A 21,969-nucleotide genomic window follows, 5' to 3' on the forward strand; every position below is an offset into this window, starting at 1 on the left:
ATTTCACAAAACTCTCACAACTTGCTTGGATAAATGATGCCACTTTTATACATTTTGATAATGGTGAAAATGTCAATGTGGTACCATATGTTAAAATGTTAAAATTCATAAAAATAGCAAAAAAAACCCTCCAATTAAGTTGTAACTTAATTGGTTAAATATTGCTACTTTTATGAATTTTGAGAGAATATTGAGAGTATAATGGTGAAAATGTCACTGTGATACCACAATAAAAACTTTGAACAAATATTTCAACATGTACAAAAGAGTTCTTTAATTACACTACATTAAACTATTTATCCAAACCGTATAATTACATCTATTTAGTATTTTTATTAATATGCTTGCAATCATCTCAGTCAGTCAGCAGAGACAGCAGCTAGTCGCCTGTGATCTTGCTGTGGAACCACCCGCATTGCAGCACATGATGATCACATTATCATATTACATTACATAATTTGTCTTATGTAAAAAAAATATGTTTTTTTCAATTTTGGAAGACCCAGTCCAGTGAGTGACTGAGTAACTGGTCTCCCTGCGAACTTACTAGGACCAGCTGGTTCAGAGCAGGTTGGATCAATTTTATGTCAGGGTTTTTTACTTTCTGACCCCGTTAGAATAATACATTATTTACCCAAATAGATTTATTTGAGTTAATATATAGAGTTAGTCATCTCCACCGCCCCCCACCCCTTTTCATTTGAGGCCTTTTTTTATACGAGACCCAAACTCAGTAACCATAAGACCACAGCTGGGCAGGCAGTTTCAGTGGCGTATGGGTGTGGCCAATGACAAAGTAATATTTGAATGACAGCGCAGTAAAACCGGCACATGGCCAGCGGTATGGGGTTGGGGTTTAGGAAGGCTGGCCAAGGGTTAGATGTGTTATCGTACAAACAGAGGAAATTTATACACAACAAATCACCATTACACATCCAATTTGAATGGGAAAAGTGCATGATGATGATGAAAGTGATGTGTGGTGTGTATATGGAGAGCATTGGGCAAAGGTAGCCGTAGGATTATTGTCAAGCCTTGCAGATAGCTATGGAGATATTCTTAAAAACCTTACTTCCTGTCCTAATACTTCAAATGTACAGTACATGATTTTTATGGCCTGAAAAGCCAATATGAAAGCTCATAACCGATGTGAATAACTGAAATGGAAGCCTGATGCACGATTACTCAGGACTATTTACGCTGTGCCCCATTGGACTCATAAGAGCCCTGAATGAATGACGGGCAGTCAATAAGTGTTCAGACCTAAAAGCAGGCTGGGACATTCATCAGTTGCCAAGACAACCTCTGGCCTAGAACTGGCTTTCCATTTTATTTATTTTTTCTACTTCACTACAGTGAAGGCCAATTCACAGCAACTTTGATTTCTCAAAGAAAAAAAGCCTTCCCTTAGCGACAGGAAATGGTCTCATACACAGACACACAGACAGACAGACACACACACCTCAGATATGTGCATACACACATGCACAGAATGACAAATTCAACACCCTAACATAAACCAATGCATGCCCATGGCACACACACAGTAGTACACACAAAACACAAACAGACAGTAGCCTTAAAGTGATGTGAAATTACAGGCTGTCAGGGTCTTAGCTAGACCCAGCCTGACTGTGGCTCCTCAGGGACTATGGGTCCAATTGTACGTCTTTAGACCAGACATAACCTCTCAACAACGCATATCAAAACTAGAAATGCACTCAGAGTGCAGACCTCAGCCAAGGAAGCTGTTTGATATGTTACACCCTCCTTTTCTTCTCAAGTCTTTCTGCCTCGTTTTTGTAGAGTTAGAAACTGGAATGTCAAAATTCGCCCTATCGTATAATGGTAAAGAATCTTTTTTAAAAATCCTGGATTCGAATCGTGATTGAATCACTTGTCCAGATAGACAGACAGACAAACAGACAAACAAACCAAAGCGACAGAGCACATAACCTCCTTGGCGGAGGTAAAGACACTACAGCTAAAGGCTCACTACACCATTACATGTATTACATTTATATAACAGCCAGGCCCGTTGCGTTCAGGTACGCAATGTAGGCAGTTGCCTAGGGCCCCCGAGTAGGTGGGGCCCCCAAGGACGACAGGTTATGTACCCAACAGCAATGACGATTTTAAATAGCTTCATAATATGGCACCTTCGCCTGTATGAAGGGCTCTGCTGCGAGGGAAGCGACAGCGCCTCCCTAATACCCCCTTGCTCGAGGGGGCCCCCTTCCAATAGGTTTGCATCAGCGACAACGTGAAAATGTCAATTGCCGAACAGCGAGCGCATCGACAATATAGTCAAAGTACCCCCATCTGGAGGGGGCCCCCCTTCCAATTGGTTCAAGCATCATATTCCACGCAAATACAAACTGAAAATGGAGCGACACAATCTCTCTCACTGGATGTTACGCAGACGCCAGTTTACATTAAATTTTTGGAGACAGTTGCTTTTATAATAAAAGTTAATCTTGAAGACGACACATTAGGCTACTCTCTGTACTGCTGCCAAACCACCAGACTGTCCCAGGCCAGTTGACATCGCACAGACAGCGAGATGCTTCATAGCCTACAGTTTACATATGTTTTCAAAAACATCCACGTGCTGTAAGCACTGCAAACGTCGATTGTTCAATAACGCACATTTTTTTCGACACGGAACTGTTTTGGATGTGGACAAACGCAAGAAGAAACGAATGAACAATGTAATGCCTATCGGATAACAGGAGTCACAAGTGCGATGAGAAGGATAGCTAAATTGTAGCACAATAGTCCATTTCTTGCTATTACTATATGTGGGGTTACACATTGGAATTTGGGACCATGATTGTGGAAACGCGTGGATTACAGTTAGAGGTTGGGATACATTCTGGGATACATTCTGCGGTCAAGACAACGCAAGGTAAGGACACCGGGATATTGGTCCCTATAACACAGTTGTCAACCGCGGAGGTTGTTCAGTGATCCTTGGTCGCTGCCTATTCGTGTTTGCTGCGGTACTACTAATAACACAAACATTTGGATTGTATTTTCAAGTGCGTGATGGATGCAATACGAAAAAATAGGCTATATAGTAAGCCGGGAGACCCCCCTTGGCTTGGTTACAGAATTCTGGCTTACCAATATCACATCCCCCCAACCCCACTGTGCCTGCTCATTCGTTTCTCAGCCTTGAGTTTCTGAACTGTAGGCTACGCCTATTGTTTTACGAGTCAATATTTCGTTTTGCACAAATGGAGCACCCTCGGTTAGATTCTCAAAGTGGTTGGAAAGATTAGACCATTATTTATTTGTGATTGGCGATGCAGAGCATGATTTTCGTGGTAGGGTAAAAAAAAAAAAAACCCTGATTGGGCCATATAGGCCTACTTTCATTTGAGATGAGCCTACTGAATGGAATGGTCTATATTTTCCCAGGTCTTTCTTCATAAAGTTTCATAAAATGAACTGGAGGGAATAGTTATCATAATACCTAGATTGCATTTCCTCACCGAAAAAATGCTGGTGTATGCGTGCTCTTAATGCATTCATTGGCCTTCATGCATGTGTTGCCCTGCATAGCCACAACACTGTCTAAGGTGACTTGTTTGTTTCATATGTTTTCATGTGACATGATGTTGTATTGGTAGGCTACAGTATGTGACAATGACTGAAGTGCCATCCAAAAATGGTCTAGCCCATCCGAAACAGAAATTCTGGCGCCGTGGCTTCCACCGTCGCCCCCCCCCCCCTCCCCCACAAAAAAAGCCCTAGGGCCCCGACAACCCCTTTGCCTAGGGCCCCCAAAATCCTAGAAACGGACCTGACAACAGCTCAACACTCAGCACACAACAGCACTACAGTTTCACATTGGTCAATGCATGAGCCTACAGTTAAACAGTGTTAAACACAACTACACAGTTTGTTATAGCTTACCAAACTGGCAAGTAACAGAACTGTACATATGTTAACAGGAAATGCTAACAGATCACACCAGTAGATTATAATTATTACACTACACCACTACATCAACAGATTGGATGCACTGATTACTCAGGGTTTGTTCAGATTACACAATTTAACATTGAGACATTGAGGACCCATCATCTCCAGCTATCGCAAGACAGGAGAGAATTCTTCTTTAGGATGACTGTGCATGAGTGAACTAAAATATGACCATAGAGAGAGAGAAAGAGAATAACTTGGGTCTGTGGAGTAATACAAATCTTCAGGTGCTCATCAGTATCCAACTGGCAAAACTTGCGGTAAAGAGAGAGGGTTCGATGCACTCTGAAGTCCGTTAATAGTCCTTTATTTAGATATGGAGATCATCGGTCGTGTGCGACCTTCGTCTTTACATATGGTAGTTGTACGGACCTCAGTGTGCTGCACGTGGCAGGCGGATATGTAGCCGTACATATAAATCACTGAGTCATATTCTGTTAACAGGCCTATGTTTTTGCCAGTCTAGTCACCGAGGCTGCACTGAAAGCCTGACTGGTTGTTGCTCTTTGTCTGCCATGGAACTCTCCAAAGGACTCACTGGCATATGAACCATCTACTGTAGTCTCGGATGCTTGCTGACGATTGCCTACAGTCAATCAGTCAGTCAATCTGCACACTTCCTGCTGGGGGTTGGCTGCAGAAGCGTGCTGCAGTGATGCGGCCGCACTGCCAGTAAAACACCCTGCAACACTGGGTGTGTGCATTTGTGTGAATGAGTTTTTGTGGGTGTGTGCCTACAGTATGTGTGTGTGTCTGTGTGGACGTGTCTGTCAAGGGCTTTCTACTGTAATTGAATACACCATCTGTTATTCTCATTTTAGCCATGTAAAACCTTGACAAGACCAGAGCCTGTTCCCGGTCTGACCAGAACAGGATCACCACCACCAGTGTAGCTTAATGAGATCAGAGCCAGTTGATTCACCCAGCTAAGGCTGAGGCACCTGCACAAAACACCTGCTAAATGCTTAAGCCAGGGGTGGGGAACCTATGTCTCGAGGGCCGTTTGCAGCTTCACATGAAATATGACATTTTGTAAAGGAATCTTAGAAAATGCATTTGCAATACAATTAAGTTATATTCAGGGAACCTAAAGAAGCTGGTGTTTGTTTAAAATGTGGCTGCCTGCAATATAGGCCTAAAGTGAAGGGGGAAATCCTGGTTTGTGTTCATAGTACGGCCCTCGGAGGACTTTTACGGCCCTCGGATGAATTTGAAGTGGCCCTTCGAATGAGAAAGGTTCCCCACCCCTGGCCTAAGCCCTTTTTGGGACAAGGTGCCCTCAGCCTATACATGGGTTTACAATTTGTAAACAATCCCTGGCTGTGCGACCCTGGCTGCGCACTAGGGATGCAAACGATTAATCGACTTTAATCGATCAATGCATTAATCGATTAAAAAACATTAATCGCAATTAATCGACAATTCCCATCGACAAGAGACCCAGGTAAAATGGGCATGTGAAGAGTGTGTGTGAAGAGGGGTGTGAATAGTGGGAATATTCAAATCACCTTTGGATTAAAGAATTTAAATAGAATTAATTTAAATGTGGTATGTTATCTCAATTTTTAATTATTTTTTTTATATGTAGAAGGTTTTTTTTTTCTTCTCAATTCCAGTCTCCTAGTCTTGTATAATCTAACATTTTTGCACAGCCTTTAACTAAACAATCTTGGAACACATTGTCAACATTTTGTATGAAACATCTAGTTCCTAAAACCACATACTGTATGCCTATCCCAAGTGGCTGGGAACAGAATACATTGGTTCCGAACTTGCTAGACATTATATCACATGGAGGAGAAAGGTCCAGTGAACGTGGAAGTAGTGTCCCTCTTACGCCATGGACACATGCAAGCCAACTGGCAAAGCAGAGCACACCATTCATTCTTATGAGGTAAGCATCCTGGAGTGAAGAGGGACGAAAAAGTTGAGACCAGTTTAATATCTCATGTAAACAAGGAGCAATTTTCACCACTGACAGACAATCAATGTTTCAGCTGATTTCATTTGCTGCTACCACATACGGTATACTTACCATTGAACTGTCAGAATGGAACACTGAACACCTTGCTTCACACATTCCACTTGTTAGGTTTCTAACCTCAAATTAGTGGATGGGGTATTATTGGAAACGTCTTGTGCCTTGTTAGGGAAATCTAAGGCCCCAAGCACACCTCTAAGGGGGCATTCCCTGTATCTCTCATTCACTATACTGTAAGCTTCTCTGGATGAGAGCATCGGCTGAATGACGTGACATGAGATATAATTGGTGACAGCTTCCTGCCTGGGGTTTTAAGAACTTCCTGTCTGGTGGTCTCTCACACATTACTGCTGACAGGCCTGTTCACCTGTTAATCTCTCTCTCTCACACACACACGCAAACACACACAGAGAAGAGTGTGACCGCCCACCGGTGAGTCAGGCAATTTCCTCAAAGTGCATTTGGATAATGCCTTTGCCTTCTGGAGCCCTTTCAGCCAGTACAACTCCAGAGAGGAGAGGGGAGAGGAGAGGAGAGGAGAGGAGAGGAGAGGAGAGGAGAGGAGAACATAAATGAACGAATACACCACACTAAAGCCAGGCTCAAACTACACGACTCCCGATTTTGGCGTCGGGGTGCACCGCACACTACAAGAGAATCGCAACTGTCAATCTTATCCCTGCTCGCAACCACCGAGACAATGTCCAACGTTCTATTTCCAGTTGCAAATATCAAACACTGTTTGATTTCTACGATTTGCAATCGGCGACTCTTTGAGCTGTCAAAGTTCTATCTTAGAACGTCGGCCACCATGAGGAAATCTTGACCGACAATCGCTTGCGATGGTCCTTGGGGGTAACGCTCCACCGATTGTCGTAAGGGGGGTTTTCAGCCGAGAATCGAGCCGATAATCGTGTAGTTTGAGCCAGGCTTAAGACATATTCTCTCTCCATCTCTCTCCCTGTCACACACACTCTTCTCTTTTTACATTGTCAGGATGCATGTAACATGTTTGAGAGCCAGACTTACGGCATGAGGCTGAGCTGCTTGCCTCCAGACTTGACTCCTTCCCTCTTCTGCACATAGTTGGCTGGGATGGTCCCCTCCTGGCCACCCGTGTTCTTGGCCTTGTACCAGTTTGGGTCCTTCAGGGCACATACAAATACAGACACAGACACAGACACAGACACAGACCCACGTCCATTTTTTTGGCCAAGTTGGAATTTCTGTCAGTCTGCTTTAGAATGGTTGGCTACAGACGTTCTCAATCCTTTCCTGTGGGAAAAGGGGCTAAGACACTCTAAACACCGAAAACTATCTAAATAAGGGCATTGGTGTATCCATTACGATGTACAGCGTCCTGATCTGAAATACCCTAAAGCATGACTATACTGTATGTAATCTTTTCATGGTCATGACAAGGCAGCAGAGTGTATGTGTGCGTGTCCAAGCACACAAACACGAGCATGTACATGTGCACACTGCACAGCCACAGATGCATGTGCTTTGCTTATTCCCTTGAGCAAAATAACATACAGCTGCTGCTGCATGAACATTCTAGCAAGTTAGCAACTGACCCCAAGCACATGGCGCCCCCCCCCTGAGAGGTCGTTGGTTACCTTGGTAACGCTGATGATGGTCAGCACGTCCCCCTTGCAGAGAGGCAGGTCCTGCTCTGTGGTGCCCTTGAAGTTGTACTTGGCAACGCACTCCGTACCTGGCGGCCATATTGTCTGGGGGGGTGATGGTGAAAAGGACGAGAGAGAATTGCAATGACAAAACTTTCACTTGCATCACTACTTCTCTATCCATCTTTCCCTCTCTCTCTATCTCTCAGACCCCCACATATAGACAGAACAACACGCACACACACACACTCAAGTGTGCACACACATGCACGCACGCACACACACACACACAATGCTCTTACCTGTGGGGTGGACATGTTGAGATGGTGAGGAGGGAAGGCTCCAATGGGGCTGGGGAAGGGGGAGGGTGGGGAGGAGGGAGGTCCTCTTACAGACTTAGTGAAAGTCAGGCGGTAGCATCAGACTTGCTGCTTCACTGAATGGCCAGACAGACAGAGATGGACAGAAAGAGAGAAAGACAAATGGAGACAAAAAAGAGTAGTGTTAAAAACAATGTTACAAAACAACCGTGGTTCTATGAGTTTCAGATGACCACCAGGCCTTGGCAGTCACTCGGAATACTGGCGAGAGAACATTGCCAAAAGGTCCGAGGTGAGCATGCCTTAAATTCCAGGGCAGGCACATCTGTCACCCCTGTCACAGGTGACATGTTAGTATTAGAGCTATATAGGAGCATGTGCTGAAGACATTCAGTGCTTAACCCACTGATGCCTAAAGCACCTGCGAAAAAGACTGCTGAATGCCTAAGCCCTTTTTAAGAAAAGTTGCTCTATAAAAAACAAAATCTCTCAGCCTCTGAAGCACATCAAAACATGCAATAAGTTGCATTTAAATGCTAAGACCAGTGGTTAAGACCCTCATCTTGCATTAGAATGTGTCCATTCAGCTCTAACATACCAATATTCTTCAAAGGAAAGAAGTCTACCGCACACATTCTTGACTTTATGCTCGTTTTATTAGAGCGAACAACGCGTTTCGCCTCAGTGCGTCATCAGGCTCGCTCAGGTATTACCTGAGCTCTGTCAGGTGTGGCTTAAATAACATCGTGTCACATGGTTTTCTCTTAAAGTCATCTTTTTCAAATGCAACATATAATACATATAATACATAGAACTATCTACAATAGAAAAGCAGAGCAATCCCATCCAGTGTGGACAACATTATATCAAAAAGACCATCAGTAAAACCCATATTCAATTACAGTCATTTCATTTCAGTTAGTCCAAATGTTACAAGATGAAAATCTGCACAATTTACATACACCAACATATTCACACAATATTTACAAAAAACAACTCAAGTCCTGTGCTTCATTCAGTCCCAATGGTTCAATAGTTGACAGTTCATTAATCCAGTACGCTTCCCTCCTTAAAAGTTGCTTGATTCTGTTGCCACCCCTAGGATTTGGTGGCACCTTTTCAATGCCCACAAACCTAAGGGAGGCAGCAGAACCATGACAACGGTCTCTGTAACTTAATGACGAGCGATTGCATAATCAAAATTGCTATTCCTAATAGCAGCCTTATGCTCAGCAATTCTTAATTTCAGATTTCGCTTTGTCTGACCAACATACATGAGTCCACAAGGGCATGTGAGCACATATATGACATGAGTGGTAGAGCAATTGATGAAGTCCTTAATAGTGTATTTCATACCTGAGTGAGGATGAGCAAATGTTTTAGTGTTCAATGTATTTGCACAATGTGCACATCTCCCTTATCTGTGATTACCCACCACTGGTTGGGAGAGCCAACTTTGGTGTGTGGGTTGCTGGTACATGGAGGTTACCACAGCGTCTCTAATATTTTTACCTCTTTTAAAGCAGAAGCGTGGTTTGCTGGCAGCTAGATGGTTCAGATTGGGGTCACACTCCACTCCACACTCTGTGTCCATTCAGCTCTAACATACCAATATTCTTAATAAAATTGTCTCAAATCTCATGAGCCTGAATGTTGAGTCATGCAGCTCCAGGCGCCAGGGCCAATGTTGTGCAACGCAACATCCAGCATATGGGTTAAAGCACTTCCTGGCAGACAGGAAAAACGAAATAGAATAGCTCATTTCCAGAAAACAAATATTTCCCAATGAAAATGGGTGAAAGTTGACAGCAAAGTGAAGATTCTGACACAGCAATCTTGAAAGTCGGCCATCTTGACAGAACTGGCCTCTAGTTCATATGCCGATTCTTTAGCATCTTTAGCGCACCAGATTTGCTAACAATCCGTCCACCCTTTGAGTTTCTGCACCAACCAATAATTATAAAAGCAGACTGGGAATGGTGTACAGCCGGAAAATGGGAGTACTTGAGTAGAGTAGAGTAGAGCAGAGTAGAGTAGAGTATGAAAATGTTGCCCTGTGAGAGAGCTGCTCCCTCACAGTGGCCAGGATTTCCCCATGGTGCATCATCAATGCAGCTCTGCTGTAGGCCTTCTGTGCTGAGCTGTGCTGGGCTGTGCACACTGCATCAACCGTCTTGTAGTAACTTATGTGAGTGTGTATGGGTGTGTCATGACAAGCTAGTACTCTGCCGCATCAACAGTTCTGTCTTCTGTGTGTGAGAGAGATGAGAGATGAGAGAGGAGACAAAGATAGAGAGAGATACAGAGAGAGAGAGAGAGTCAGAGAGACAGAGAGAGAGATACAGAGATACAGAGAGACATAGAGGCACCCATGAACAGGAAGAGCAGAAAGAAAAGAGCAGAATAGAAGGAGGAGAGGAGGGAAGAGGTTGATGCAGATTTTCCACTTGCAGAGCAGGAAGTGGGTTAAAGGGTGGCTGGCGAGGAGAAGGCACAGCGAACTGGAGAGACCCTTACACACACACACACACACACACACACACACACACACACACACACACACACACACACACACACACACACACACACACACACACACACACACACACACACACACACACACACACACACACACCAAAACACCCTTATACACATGCACATGCGCACACACAAACAGACACACACGGACGCACACACACATGTACACACACACACACACACGTACACACCAAACTGGAGAGATCCTCATACACACGCACACGCGCACACACAAACAGACACACACGGACGCACACACACACACACACACACACACTCCACAGGGGGGTCAGGAGCGACCCATGTCTGGTGAGGTCAAAGGGGCTATCTGGAGAGATTAATCTTCCTCAACCCTCACTGAGCGTAAACAAGGGTGTCCTACAGTGAACCTGGCAAGAGGATGTACAGTACAGTATTCTGATATTCGTTGGAGAGGGAACACACACACACACACACACACACACACACACACACACACACACACACACACACACACACACACACACACACACACACACACACACACACACACACACACACACACACACGCACACACACACACACACACAGTACTCTAGCATACTATGGTACTAATATCTTTGTAAGAATATATACAGCCGTTTTCCCCATACCTATACATCTTACTAAGTGTACACATGTACAGTATATGGCATTCAGGAATGTAAACATGAATATGCATTAGAGTTTAAATATACAGTACAATGTGCTCTCGTGGACGTTTCGTGGCCATTCGTCAAGAATAGATGACCATTCCTCTTGAATAGATTGTACACACACCTACGCATAATTCAACCGTTTCTATAAAAGGAGAGGTTGCTTACATTTCACGGAAGTGGCAAGACTCCTCTCTCTCTCCCTCTTAGACACATGCACACGCACACGCGCACGCGCACGCGCACACGCGCACGCGCACGCGCACGCGCACACGCACACACACACACACACACACACACAGCCCTTGAGAAGGCTGGTAGTAGAGCACTGAGGTTATTGAGAAAGGAGAAATGAGAACGAGGCCCTTTTCTTTTTTTAGCTCTCTCACTTTCAGCCACCGCCGTGATGTTTCCATCACCCTCAGCAGCAGCAGAAGCAGCAGCAGCGGACGCCACAGACACAGAAGGAAGCTCTCTGACCTTCCTGACACCCCCAGTCAGACCGACGGGACACCCTGAACAACAGTCCCTTCTCAACACCCTGCCCTGCCCCGACCGACAGACACCCGCCCTGAACACACCCTTCTCAACACCCTGCACAGCCCCAACAGACACCCCAACGCCACCACCTTGACTGGAAAGATGAAGACTTTGTACTGAAATTGTCCTTCACTAGACACACACATACACTTCATATCAAGTCACACTTCATATCAAGTCAAGTCAAGTCGGTTTTATTGTCAATTTCTTTATATGCACTAGTCATACAAAGAATTTAAATTACTTTTCTTACTATGCCACGCAGACATACTTTGGGTATAGACAGAGAGTATAGACATAGACAGTACACACATACAGTACCCATGCAATACACATGCAGACATTTAATAAAGTGCAAGACTGGACAACAGAAGACATATAGAACATATATTAAAAAGAGCTTCATTCCATTATCGGTTAGGGTTAGGGCTGGGCAATATGACGATATATATCGTTATCGTGATATAAAAGTGTATATCATGACCTTTCTCCTATATCGTTTATATCGTTATAGTAATTTCTTTCAATTTTATACAATTGAATATCATTTCATTACAAAGCGGATTCCAAAAAATTGGGACACTTTGTAGTTTGAGAATAAAATCAAAATGCCGGCATTTTCAAAACATTCAATATGTTAATAAGGTAGAGCATTATGTACAGACAACATATCAGTTGTTAAAGTCAAGCAGAATTATTGTTTTGAGATAATTATGTCACCATTTAAAATTTTACCCTTGCAACAAATCCCAAAAAAATTGGGACAGGGTCAATAAAATGCTTTTTATATTGGATAAGACTAAACAAAACTCAAGGGATGAGACTGAACAGTTAAATACTTTGACTGGTAGCATCATTTTATTCAAAAATTAGGTATTTTGATGTGTGAGACATGACTTCAGCAGCTCAACTGATAGGTGTGTTCTTCAACTTGTTTACATTCTTGTTATGCTTAATATGTGGCATATCCTGTCTGCAAGAAAACTATTTTGTGACCTGTTTACTCTTATGATGGAACCACACTGTTGGAACATAGTAGAGATTGAAATTTGCCACCATTATGGGGCAATATCTAAAGGAGGTGCTCCAAAACGTAATGCCTTGGTAGCTATGTGTGCTGTTTAAAGTCTGTATATATTATTCAGCATTTATTTTAATGCTCTACATGAGTAAGAAGACCATAACCAAGGCACCTCTGCACTAGCCTGGTCCTGACCATCCGATAATACTACCATTTCATTTCGTATTTATGGTCTGGCATTTGTTTGCTCTGAAGCGATTGTAGGAAGCAGGAAGTTTGCACTCAGTTATGGTTTGAAATTATTGGACACCTCTCACCCAATCGCTGGCAGTTACTCAACAACAACATAGCGCAGACCAATGGCTCTGGCGCAGATGTGTACGTCATTGTCATGAGCGTCCTCCCCCTTTCGTCCCCACGTGGGGGGCGTATTCGATTATTGGCTGTTATCTGGGGGGGCGTTGCGATCAAAATTCTACTGCTCCAAGCACTCCACAGAGAAGCACGGCCAGACTACAGTAGTGGAGCCAATCCTTTGGCGGAAGTACGTAGGATGGCTCGCGAGGCTACCTCTGCACCCCCTTACCATCATATGCTGTATTTCAGACTGACCACTAAATCAAGCCGAAGTATTCATTTTCTATATAACCTGGAGGGTGCATGACTCCATGATTTTAAAAAAGGATGCAAAATTTTCCATTCTGTAATCAGAGGACAGTTTCACATGTCTCTTAGGTCCATCTAGAATGAGCTTTGTCGCATGCAACACTGTTTAATGTCTGCATCATGTGCATTTATCAAGTGTTGTGTTTATGGTCATTTTTTCGAGAGCTGTCATTGTTGAAGTGTCATAGTTTGCTTGTTGTCGACGAATATGTCATGATCTCATAACTCGTGCAATGATTACACAGAGCTCTATATTGCGGAAATAGGCCTTATATTCCTCCAATTTTAATAATTCAATTTTTCTGTGTAATAGATAAGTAATTAGTCCCTCAAAATCTTCGCTACTGAGTGCCACAGCCTCTCTGTGATGGCATTTTATTTGTGCATTCATACTGGCAGTCAATATAGTTCATTTTAAAATATTCTTCCCTGTGTTATTTTTAGAATTATCCCACTATTACAACATGTTTTGGCCCTGTCCCAACTTTTTTGGGATTTGTTGCATGGGTCAATGATGACATATTTAATGATGACATATTTACCTCAAAACAATAATTCTGCTTGACTTTAACAACTGATATGTTGTCTGCACATAATGCTCTACCTTATTAACATATTGAATGTTTTGAAATGGCCAGCATTTTGATTTTATTCACAAACTACAAAGTGTCCCAACTTTTTTGGAATCCGCTTGTACATTTCATGTTGTCACAATACACACTATAAGTTCATGTAACTGTAAAAATAAGAATAAAAAGATCCATTTTAAGGTTGTTTTGCGACATGAAAAAATAAAGAGCAAATAAAGAGAATAACTGAAAACGTATGTAATTGAGCTATATCGTGATATATATCGTTATCGTGATATAACGTAATCCATATCGTGATATAGTTTTTTTTCCATATCGCCCAGCCCTAGTTTGGGTACCGCAGTGTGCGGTCCTGGGGTGATGACGATGTGGTGGTGGTGGTGGCGACAGTGGTGGTCTTTGAGGCTGTTGGAAGGTGGAGGCGGGCGGTAGGGCACAGTCATCTATCTCCCAACTGTAAAAGAGGGCTGTCTGGTAGCTGTTGCCACACAACTGAGTTTCCATGGAGGACACCCACCCACCCCTGTCTCAACCATCACACATCTGATCTGACACCACCAGACATGTTGTTTCCATCACCAACCGTCCTCTTCCACTGGTGTCTTCTCACCCCTGCTTCCAGCTCAGCTCAGCTGTGGGTGAGGTGAGGGTACTGCCCTGGGCCTGGGCGGGTGTGTGCTAATCTATTTATATGCATGTATAGACACACTTTTTTTTTTGGTGCATGCACGCATACGTTTGACTGCCCGGCCTGGGACAAAGACATCTGAAAGGGCCCCAAGCCCAATCAATACAATGTAATGAGGATCAAATTCTGGGACCCCTCTCTTCCTGGGCCCGGGACAAGTGACCCCTTTGTCCCTCCCCGTCAACTTCCCTGTGTATGTGTATTGGCATGACTATACAGTAGATGTGTGTGTCAGAGAATGCTGTGCGTTTCAGTAAACATGTACATACTGTATTGTGCATTTGAGGGTCTGTGTGTCTGTGCGTGTGCTAACTGACAGTTCTTTTAATGTTGCCTCCTCTGCTTCCTCGTTGAATGGCAGTTAACCACAGCGCTGCAACCTTAAGTTCACACATAACCATAACCATAGCACACAACTCCGCTACCACCCACTGCTTATCAGGGACCTAGCCACACACACGCACACGCACGCGCACTTTGTGGCGATCCCATATTCAACACTACAGGTACAGGGGAGTTCATATTCCCAAGCACTTTAAGATGATGGGCTAACATCTCTCCGTGTCTGTCTATTTCTCCCTCTCTCTCTCTGATTATGTATACCACACCAAATATCACCCACACACATATACATACACACATGTACACGCACACACGCATGCTTCCTCTAAGGACACAGCCTCCTGTTGAGAGATCAAACTGTTAGCATATTAACCCATTGTGTCCTGGAGCGACATATACGCTGCATTCAAGTTCTTGAGATTTGAGCCGTTTTATTAAAGACGTGGGTATGTTCGAGCTGAATGAACACTAAACTAGTGTAAAATGAAGGTTCTAGATTTTAAATGTAACCTATTTCATGTTTGTATGTGCTTCGGAGGCTGAATTATTTAAGATTTCATAGACAGAGGGCACCCTTTCCCAAAAAGGGCTTAGGACAAAATGGGTTAACCCCTCAAGTGACATGACTACTGTACGTCACATGCAATCTCGTCTCTCCACTCACATCACATCGCATCACATCATTTTCCACATTTGCGTGATTATTGCCACATCTTTATGACAACATCCCCCAGACAAATATAGAGCATGCAACAGTACAGTGACAACTGTAGCGGAATACTCATCCTTTTCCTGTCAATGTGAATGAGTTACACAACACATCTCGAGCGTCTCTCTTGCTCACATATGTACATGGCTCTTTCCGACTGCAGACATGTTGATGTGTCTGAGTGTGTGTGCCTGTAAGCATGGCTATACTGGTGTCTGTGTGTGTGTGTGTGTGTGTGTGTGTGTGTGTGTGTGTGTGTGTGTGTGTGTGTGTGTGTGTGTGTGTGTGTGTGTGTGAGAGAGAGAGAGAGAGTGTTTGTGTCAGAGTGATTTCACTGACATTAGTTATTCATCATGGCATCTATGCAGTCATCCTCATCTTTTATCATCAACCCCCACAGCAACCTAACCTGACATCAGCAGCCATGCCTGAGTAATCTCACACTCACACACACACACACACGCATACACACACGCACGCACGCAAGCACACCAGAGTCATGTGTCATGTATACTTTGGGAAGTGTGTGGTGGTTACCATGGTGGCCTTTCCTATGAGGAAGTGATGCTGTGTAAAGGCAGTCAGAGAATGGCCATGCAGCCCCTCTACAGTAACATTGGGGAAAGGCCATCCTAGCCTGGTCCTGACCATCCCATAATACTACCATGTCATTTCGTATTCATAGTCTGGGGGTTGTTTGATCTGACGCGATTGCAGGAAGCGGAAAGTTTGCATTCAGTTCTGGTTTGAAATGACTGGACAGCTCTCACCCAATCGCCGACAGTTACCCAACAACAACATAGCACAGGCGTTTGCGGTATCGCCACGAGTGCCCTCCACCAACCTGTCTTTTCGCTTATTGGCTGTTTTCTGGGGAAGATTGGCCGGCCAAATCCTACCGCTCAACATCGCTCCATAGAAAACAGGGGCCAGAATAGTAGTGGAGCCAATCCTTTTACTGGAAGTATGTAGGATAGCGCGTGAGGCTATGGCCATGCCCCCTCTATAGTAACATTACTGCAGTTCACTGGATGACACATGAGCAGGAGGGAGGAAGAGGGGAGGAAGAGACCAAGATGGAAGAAAATACAACAACGATTGATTGAAAGATAGAAGAAAATGGAAGGTAAATGCAATAAAAAGTCAATAAGAGTACAAAATGGGGGGATGGGATAAAAGAGATCGGCAGGAGAGAACGGATAGACAGAAATAAATAAAGAGGAGAGAGAGACAGAGAGAGACAGAGAGAGAGAGAGAGAGAGAGAGAGAGAGAGAGAGAGAGAGAGAGAGACAGAGAGAGACAGAGAGAGAGAGAGAGAGAGGGAGAGAGAGAGAGAGAAAGAAGTTTGATGTGTTTGCTTGTTGGACGCTTATCCAGTGTTTTGGAGGACAAACTTCCAGGACTGCTTTGCTGTGCTGTGACTGCTGTGCTAACACAGTCTGTCCTACTCATTTACAGATGTAAATGTTTTGTTGATAATTATTTCACAATTTACAAAGTGTTTAAAATGCTAAAAAAAAGTGTTAACCCAACTTTTGCCTCACTGTCAATGGTGACATTTTTTACATAGTCAGGAAAAGTTTAAGGCATCCCAGCAATCACACAGGGCGGCAATAAATTACTAGATTTGTTGATATGAGATGTAGTGTTTTTATATAACATTTCATAGGATGTTGATTAGAAACCCTGATGACGCTTAGCGCCCAGACAGGAAAAAATAGATCTCTATTTTCAAGTTGTGGCTCTGTGGTTGAATCATTTCATCATTTCATTTCAATGAATCATAGAGTTCACATGTTGGCCATTAATACATACAGGCCTAATGACTGTGTGTATAAGTGACGTATAAACAAACATGTGTGAAGAGCTGGCCCTGCCGTGGCCTAATGGTAGGGTACTGGGTTACTACGCCTGCGACATGGGTTCGATTCCCGCCCAAGTCATTTGCCAATCCTTCCCCGTCTCTCTCTCCACTTATTTCCTGTCTCTCCTCCACTGTCCTGTCAAAAATAAAGGCATAAAAGCCCTGAAAAAATATTTTTAAAAGACATGTGTTAAGAGCCTACAAGGTCCTTATTATCTTTAGATCAAAAATAAAGGCCTTATTGGTAGAAGTGAACAATACATTTGCGACTACACGCCTAACAAAGGGTGGTTACCGGTACACTTTTTTTAAATGGTTCACCAGCACAGTGGATCCACCACATTAGGTACAATGTAATAACCACCAGTGTAACAATATTTAATACCATGTAATACCAGTGTAACACCATGTACCAATTCTGTACTTACATTTAGGGTTAAGGTTGGTACATGGTATTACACTGGTATTACATGGTATTGAATATTGTTACACTGGTTATTATACTGTAGCTAATGTGGCAGATCCACTGTTATAGTGAACCATTGAAATGAAGTGTTAGCCAAATGATTGATTTTGCGTAAAGACATGTCTTACAAGTCACTTATACAGACAGTTAGGCATGTTTTAGTGGGTAAAATATGAACCTTAAATGGGTATGCCACTATTTTGGGGCTTAATACAGTTAAAATCGTTGGCCAGGGTTTATAAAGGTGGTTAAAGGGGTATGCCACTCTTTTGGGGCTTAATACAGTTAAAATCGTTGACTGGGGTTTATAAAGGTAGTAACGTGTCTTATTTTTCATGTTAAGCGTTGTCTTGCTTTAAGACAAATCACAAGAGGGAATATGTCGCTAAGCTAGTGAAAGTCAATGGATCCATGACTTTCACTAGCTTAGCGACATGCTCCCTCTTTAAACTTAAGTCTTAAAGCAAGACAACGACTTACATGAAAAATATGACACTTTACCACCTTTATAAACCCCAGCCAACGATTTTAACTGTATTAAGCCCCAAAATAGTGGCATACTCCTTTAAGTGTCTTATTTTTCATGTAAGCCGTTGTCTTGCTTTAAGACAAGTTAAAAGAGGGATCATGTTGCTAAGCTAGTGAAAGTCAATGGATCTGTGTAGCATGCTACATGCTACATGCTACAGTGATGCATTGACTTTCAATAGTTTAGCTACATACTCCCTCTTTTAACTTGTCTTAAAGCAAGACAACACTAAACATGAAAAACTAGAATGGGCACTCGGTAGAGCGCAAACCTTCGCCTACGCCACTTATATTTTTCTGGCCATCTTCAGAGTGTGGGGCGTAACATTCTCCAAATTTTGGTGTTAGTTTCATTTAAATCGGACCGGAATATCGTAATATTACATATTTGGCCCAGTCTTGACCTCTTATTCAATTCCGCATGCACACGTTGTTCTGGCATATAGTGCTTGGCAAAGAAAAACGTTTTTGACCTTTTCGTGACCTTGACCTTGACCTTTGACCCAATCACTCCCAAAAAGTAATCGATTGTTCCTTGGGTCATGACCAATCATCCCAGTAAATTTCATAAAAATCGGCTCAATTTACGTTTTTGACCTTGACCTTTGACCTTTGACCCAATCACTCCCAAAAACTAATCGATTGTGCCTTGGGTCATGACCAATCATCCCACTAAATTTCATAAAAATCGGCTCAATTTACGTTTTTGACCTTGACCTTTGACCTTTGACCCAATCACTCCCAAAAACTAATCGATTGTGCCTTGGGTCATGACCAATCATCCCACTAAATTTCATAAAAATCGGCTCAGTTCTGTCTGAGTTATACGAAGTACAAACAAACATTTTGACCTTGACCTTTGACCTTTGACCCAATCACTCCCAAAAACTAATCGATTGTTCCTTGGGTCATGACCAATCATCCCACCAAATTTCATAAAAATCGGCTCAGTTCTGTCTGAGTTATACGAAGTACATACAAACATATTAACAAATAAATAAATAAATACACAGCGGTCAAAACATAACCTTCGCCGACTTTGTCTTGGCGAAGGTAATAAGACACTTTACCACCTTTATACACCCCGGCCAAGGATTTTAACTGTATTAAGTCCCAAAATAGTGGCATACCCCTTTAAAATAAAGGCCTGCCCATCTATGTGCGACTGCGTGCATCACAATGAAAAATGGACATGTAGTGTCTGCAGGCGCCACATGCTATAAATGTGCAGGTTTTCACTGTGAGTGAGGCCTGGCTGGGGAAGTCCTTTACTTCCTGCTCAGTGTCAGCGCAGCAACCCTGAGCTACTGTAGAGTCTCTCTCAGACACACACACACACACACATACACACACACATACACACACACGCACACACGCACACACACACTCTGTCTCTTACACAGACTCTCTTACACACACTCTCAGAGGGGCACACAGCACCTGCAACTTCTCAGGCACACACACATACGCGCTCACACACACACACACACACACACACACGCACAACTGTATGTGTGTCCGCCACACTTCTTCCGTGTGAAAACACACATGCTTCCTGCCCGACTGCCAAGGTCTGGGCCACGTAGGCCAAGCACAGCAGCCAGCCAAGCGGCCAGGTCATACACACAGTCACACACATTATACCAAACTAGTTGCATAGTCACTTAAATAGGCCGGTGAGCCAAAAGGTCAAATAGTGACACTCTCATCAAGAGTATTTAAAATCCAGATGCTTGGAAGCTTTTTTTCTTGCTTTGCGCGTGTGTGCACACTACATTTATGTGGGTAGCTTTGTGTGTGTGTACGAATAAGTCAGAGCATTCAGCTTTTGCCAGAAGCCAGAAGTTAAACAGAACAGCAAAAAGACAACACAACAGAAAAGGAGCCCAACAAATATCCCATCATGCCTTGCGAGAGGCAATGGTGGGGCCAGCCAGAACCGCTGGGAGAAGCCACAGCTGCATGAGTCTCTAAGGGTCCATCCAGCACTGTGTGTGTGTGTGTGTGTGTGTGTGTGTGTGTGTGTGTGTGTGTGTGTGTGTGTGTGTGTGTGTGTGTGTGTGTGTGTGTGTGTGTGTGTGTGTGTGTGTGTGTGTGTGTGTGTGTGTACTGGCTCCACACAGGAGACAACTCCCTTCCCATACAAGAGACAAGTGTCTTGCAACAATAAATGTGAAGAGTCCCTGTCTTTCACAGATTCCCTGAGTCTAAATGTACGTGTAGTTTGCCTTCAATGTTTGCATATGAGGCAAGGGTATTGTTGCGCTCTAGATGTTTAGAAAAATAAATAGGTAAGTTGACCCAAAAAGTACAGTTCAATGAGGGAGCAGGTTCACACACTAAATAATACACTAAGGTCGAGCACAAGGAGTTTTTTCTAAGCAGAGAGTACTGATGATGGCAGAAACCTGAAACGTCAGCTCTACTCTGCTCTGAGAAAAAAAAAATAACTCCTTGCACTTGACCTTAGTGTCTAATTTAGTGTGGGAGCCTGCTCCCATATTGAAATGTTTGCACATGCAAAATTGCAAATATATTCATTAAAATCTGTTCAGAAAGCTGTATAGGCCTAAAATTGCAGTTTTTTTCTATGCCTTTTTGCCATATCGCCCACCCCTTGTCGAACTGTACGTGTACACCAGAAATGGCCAAAGTGACCAGATAGCTGAGGTCCATGTTGAAGTTTCACTATGAATAATCTTTTTATACCCTGGGTGTGATATTGACACGTTTGAGAGAACGTTTCTGGCTCGTCAACCTGTGAGATTTGAAGACATGAACAGTCCAATTGGTTTTCGTCAAACCATAGCTCATTACTCAGGATATTAACTGTCTGAACTTTTGGCCAGCTTTTCTTCAGACCCCCGGCAAATTCACTTTGGTCGCCGAGAGAAATAGGTGACTCCCGTCGCTGTGGCCAATTCTACATTAACATCACTCCTAAACCCCACTCTCTTCCATCCATTACACAACACCCTGTATACTGGGCTGGTGTTAACATACAGTACACACATACTAATTTTGTAGAGCGGGTCTAGACCTGGCGAATTGAGCAACGATTGCAAACGAGAGGCATGAGCTCTGTTGAGGCTTGAAATGTTTGCATCTGAATTAACCTACTAGTAATGTTTGCTCGTGAAGTGCAATTTGTCTGTATGCTTATATGCCAACATGAAATCCAATGTACTGAATGTAATCTCACTGTTGCAGAAGACCAAACCTAGATGTGACATGATGTTGGGTGGGAGATGAGAATTGAGAGGAAGCTTGGATGTCCAGACCAGGGGTCCGTTTCTCGAAAGCGTCTTTGCTATCGTCGTTAGCAAAGTCCTTCGTACGAGCGACTCAACTCTCTCTCGACAGCAACGCTCACCATTAAATCCAAGGGAACGGAAGACGGTCTTAAGACGGTCTTAAGATGGT

The 21,969-nt window shown here is 43.4% G+C and overlaps 1 protein-coding gene across 1 annotated transcript in view; it reads right to left on the reverse strand.

The window, feature by feature from the left end:
- The window catches only part of LOC134447554 (tyrosine-protein kinase CSK-like), a 52,437-nt gene that overhangs the window by 15,112 nt on the left and 15,356 nt on the right, over window positions 1-21,969 (reverse strand). The window contains exons 2-4 of the mRNA XM_063197071.1: window positions 7,902-8,035; window positions 7,591-7,704; window positions 7,001-7,116 (exon numbers count right to left, since the gene is read on the reverse strand). Coding sequence (XP_063053141.1) covers window positions 7,001-7,116; window positions 7,591-7,704; window positions 7,902-7,916 — 245 coding nt within the window. The 5' untranslated portion in view covers window positions 7,917-8,035. The remainder of the gene's footprint in view (window positions 1-7,000; window positions 7,117-7,590; window positions 7,705-7,901; window positions 8,036-21,969) is intronic.

The sequence above is a fragment of the Engraulis encrasicolus genome, chromosome 4, assembly GCF_034702125.1.
Source record: "Engraulis encrasicolus isolate BLACKSEA-1 chromosome 4, IST_EnEncr_1.0, whole genome shotgun sequence".
In the NCBI taxonomy this organism is placed as follows: Eukaryota; Metazoa; Chordata; class Actinopteri; order Clupeiformes; family Engraulidae; genus Engraulis; species Engraulis encrasicolus.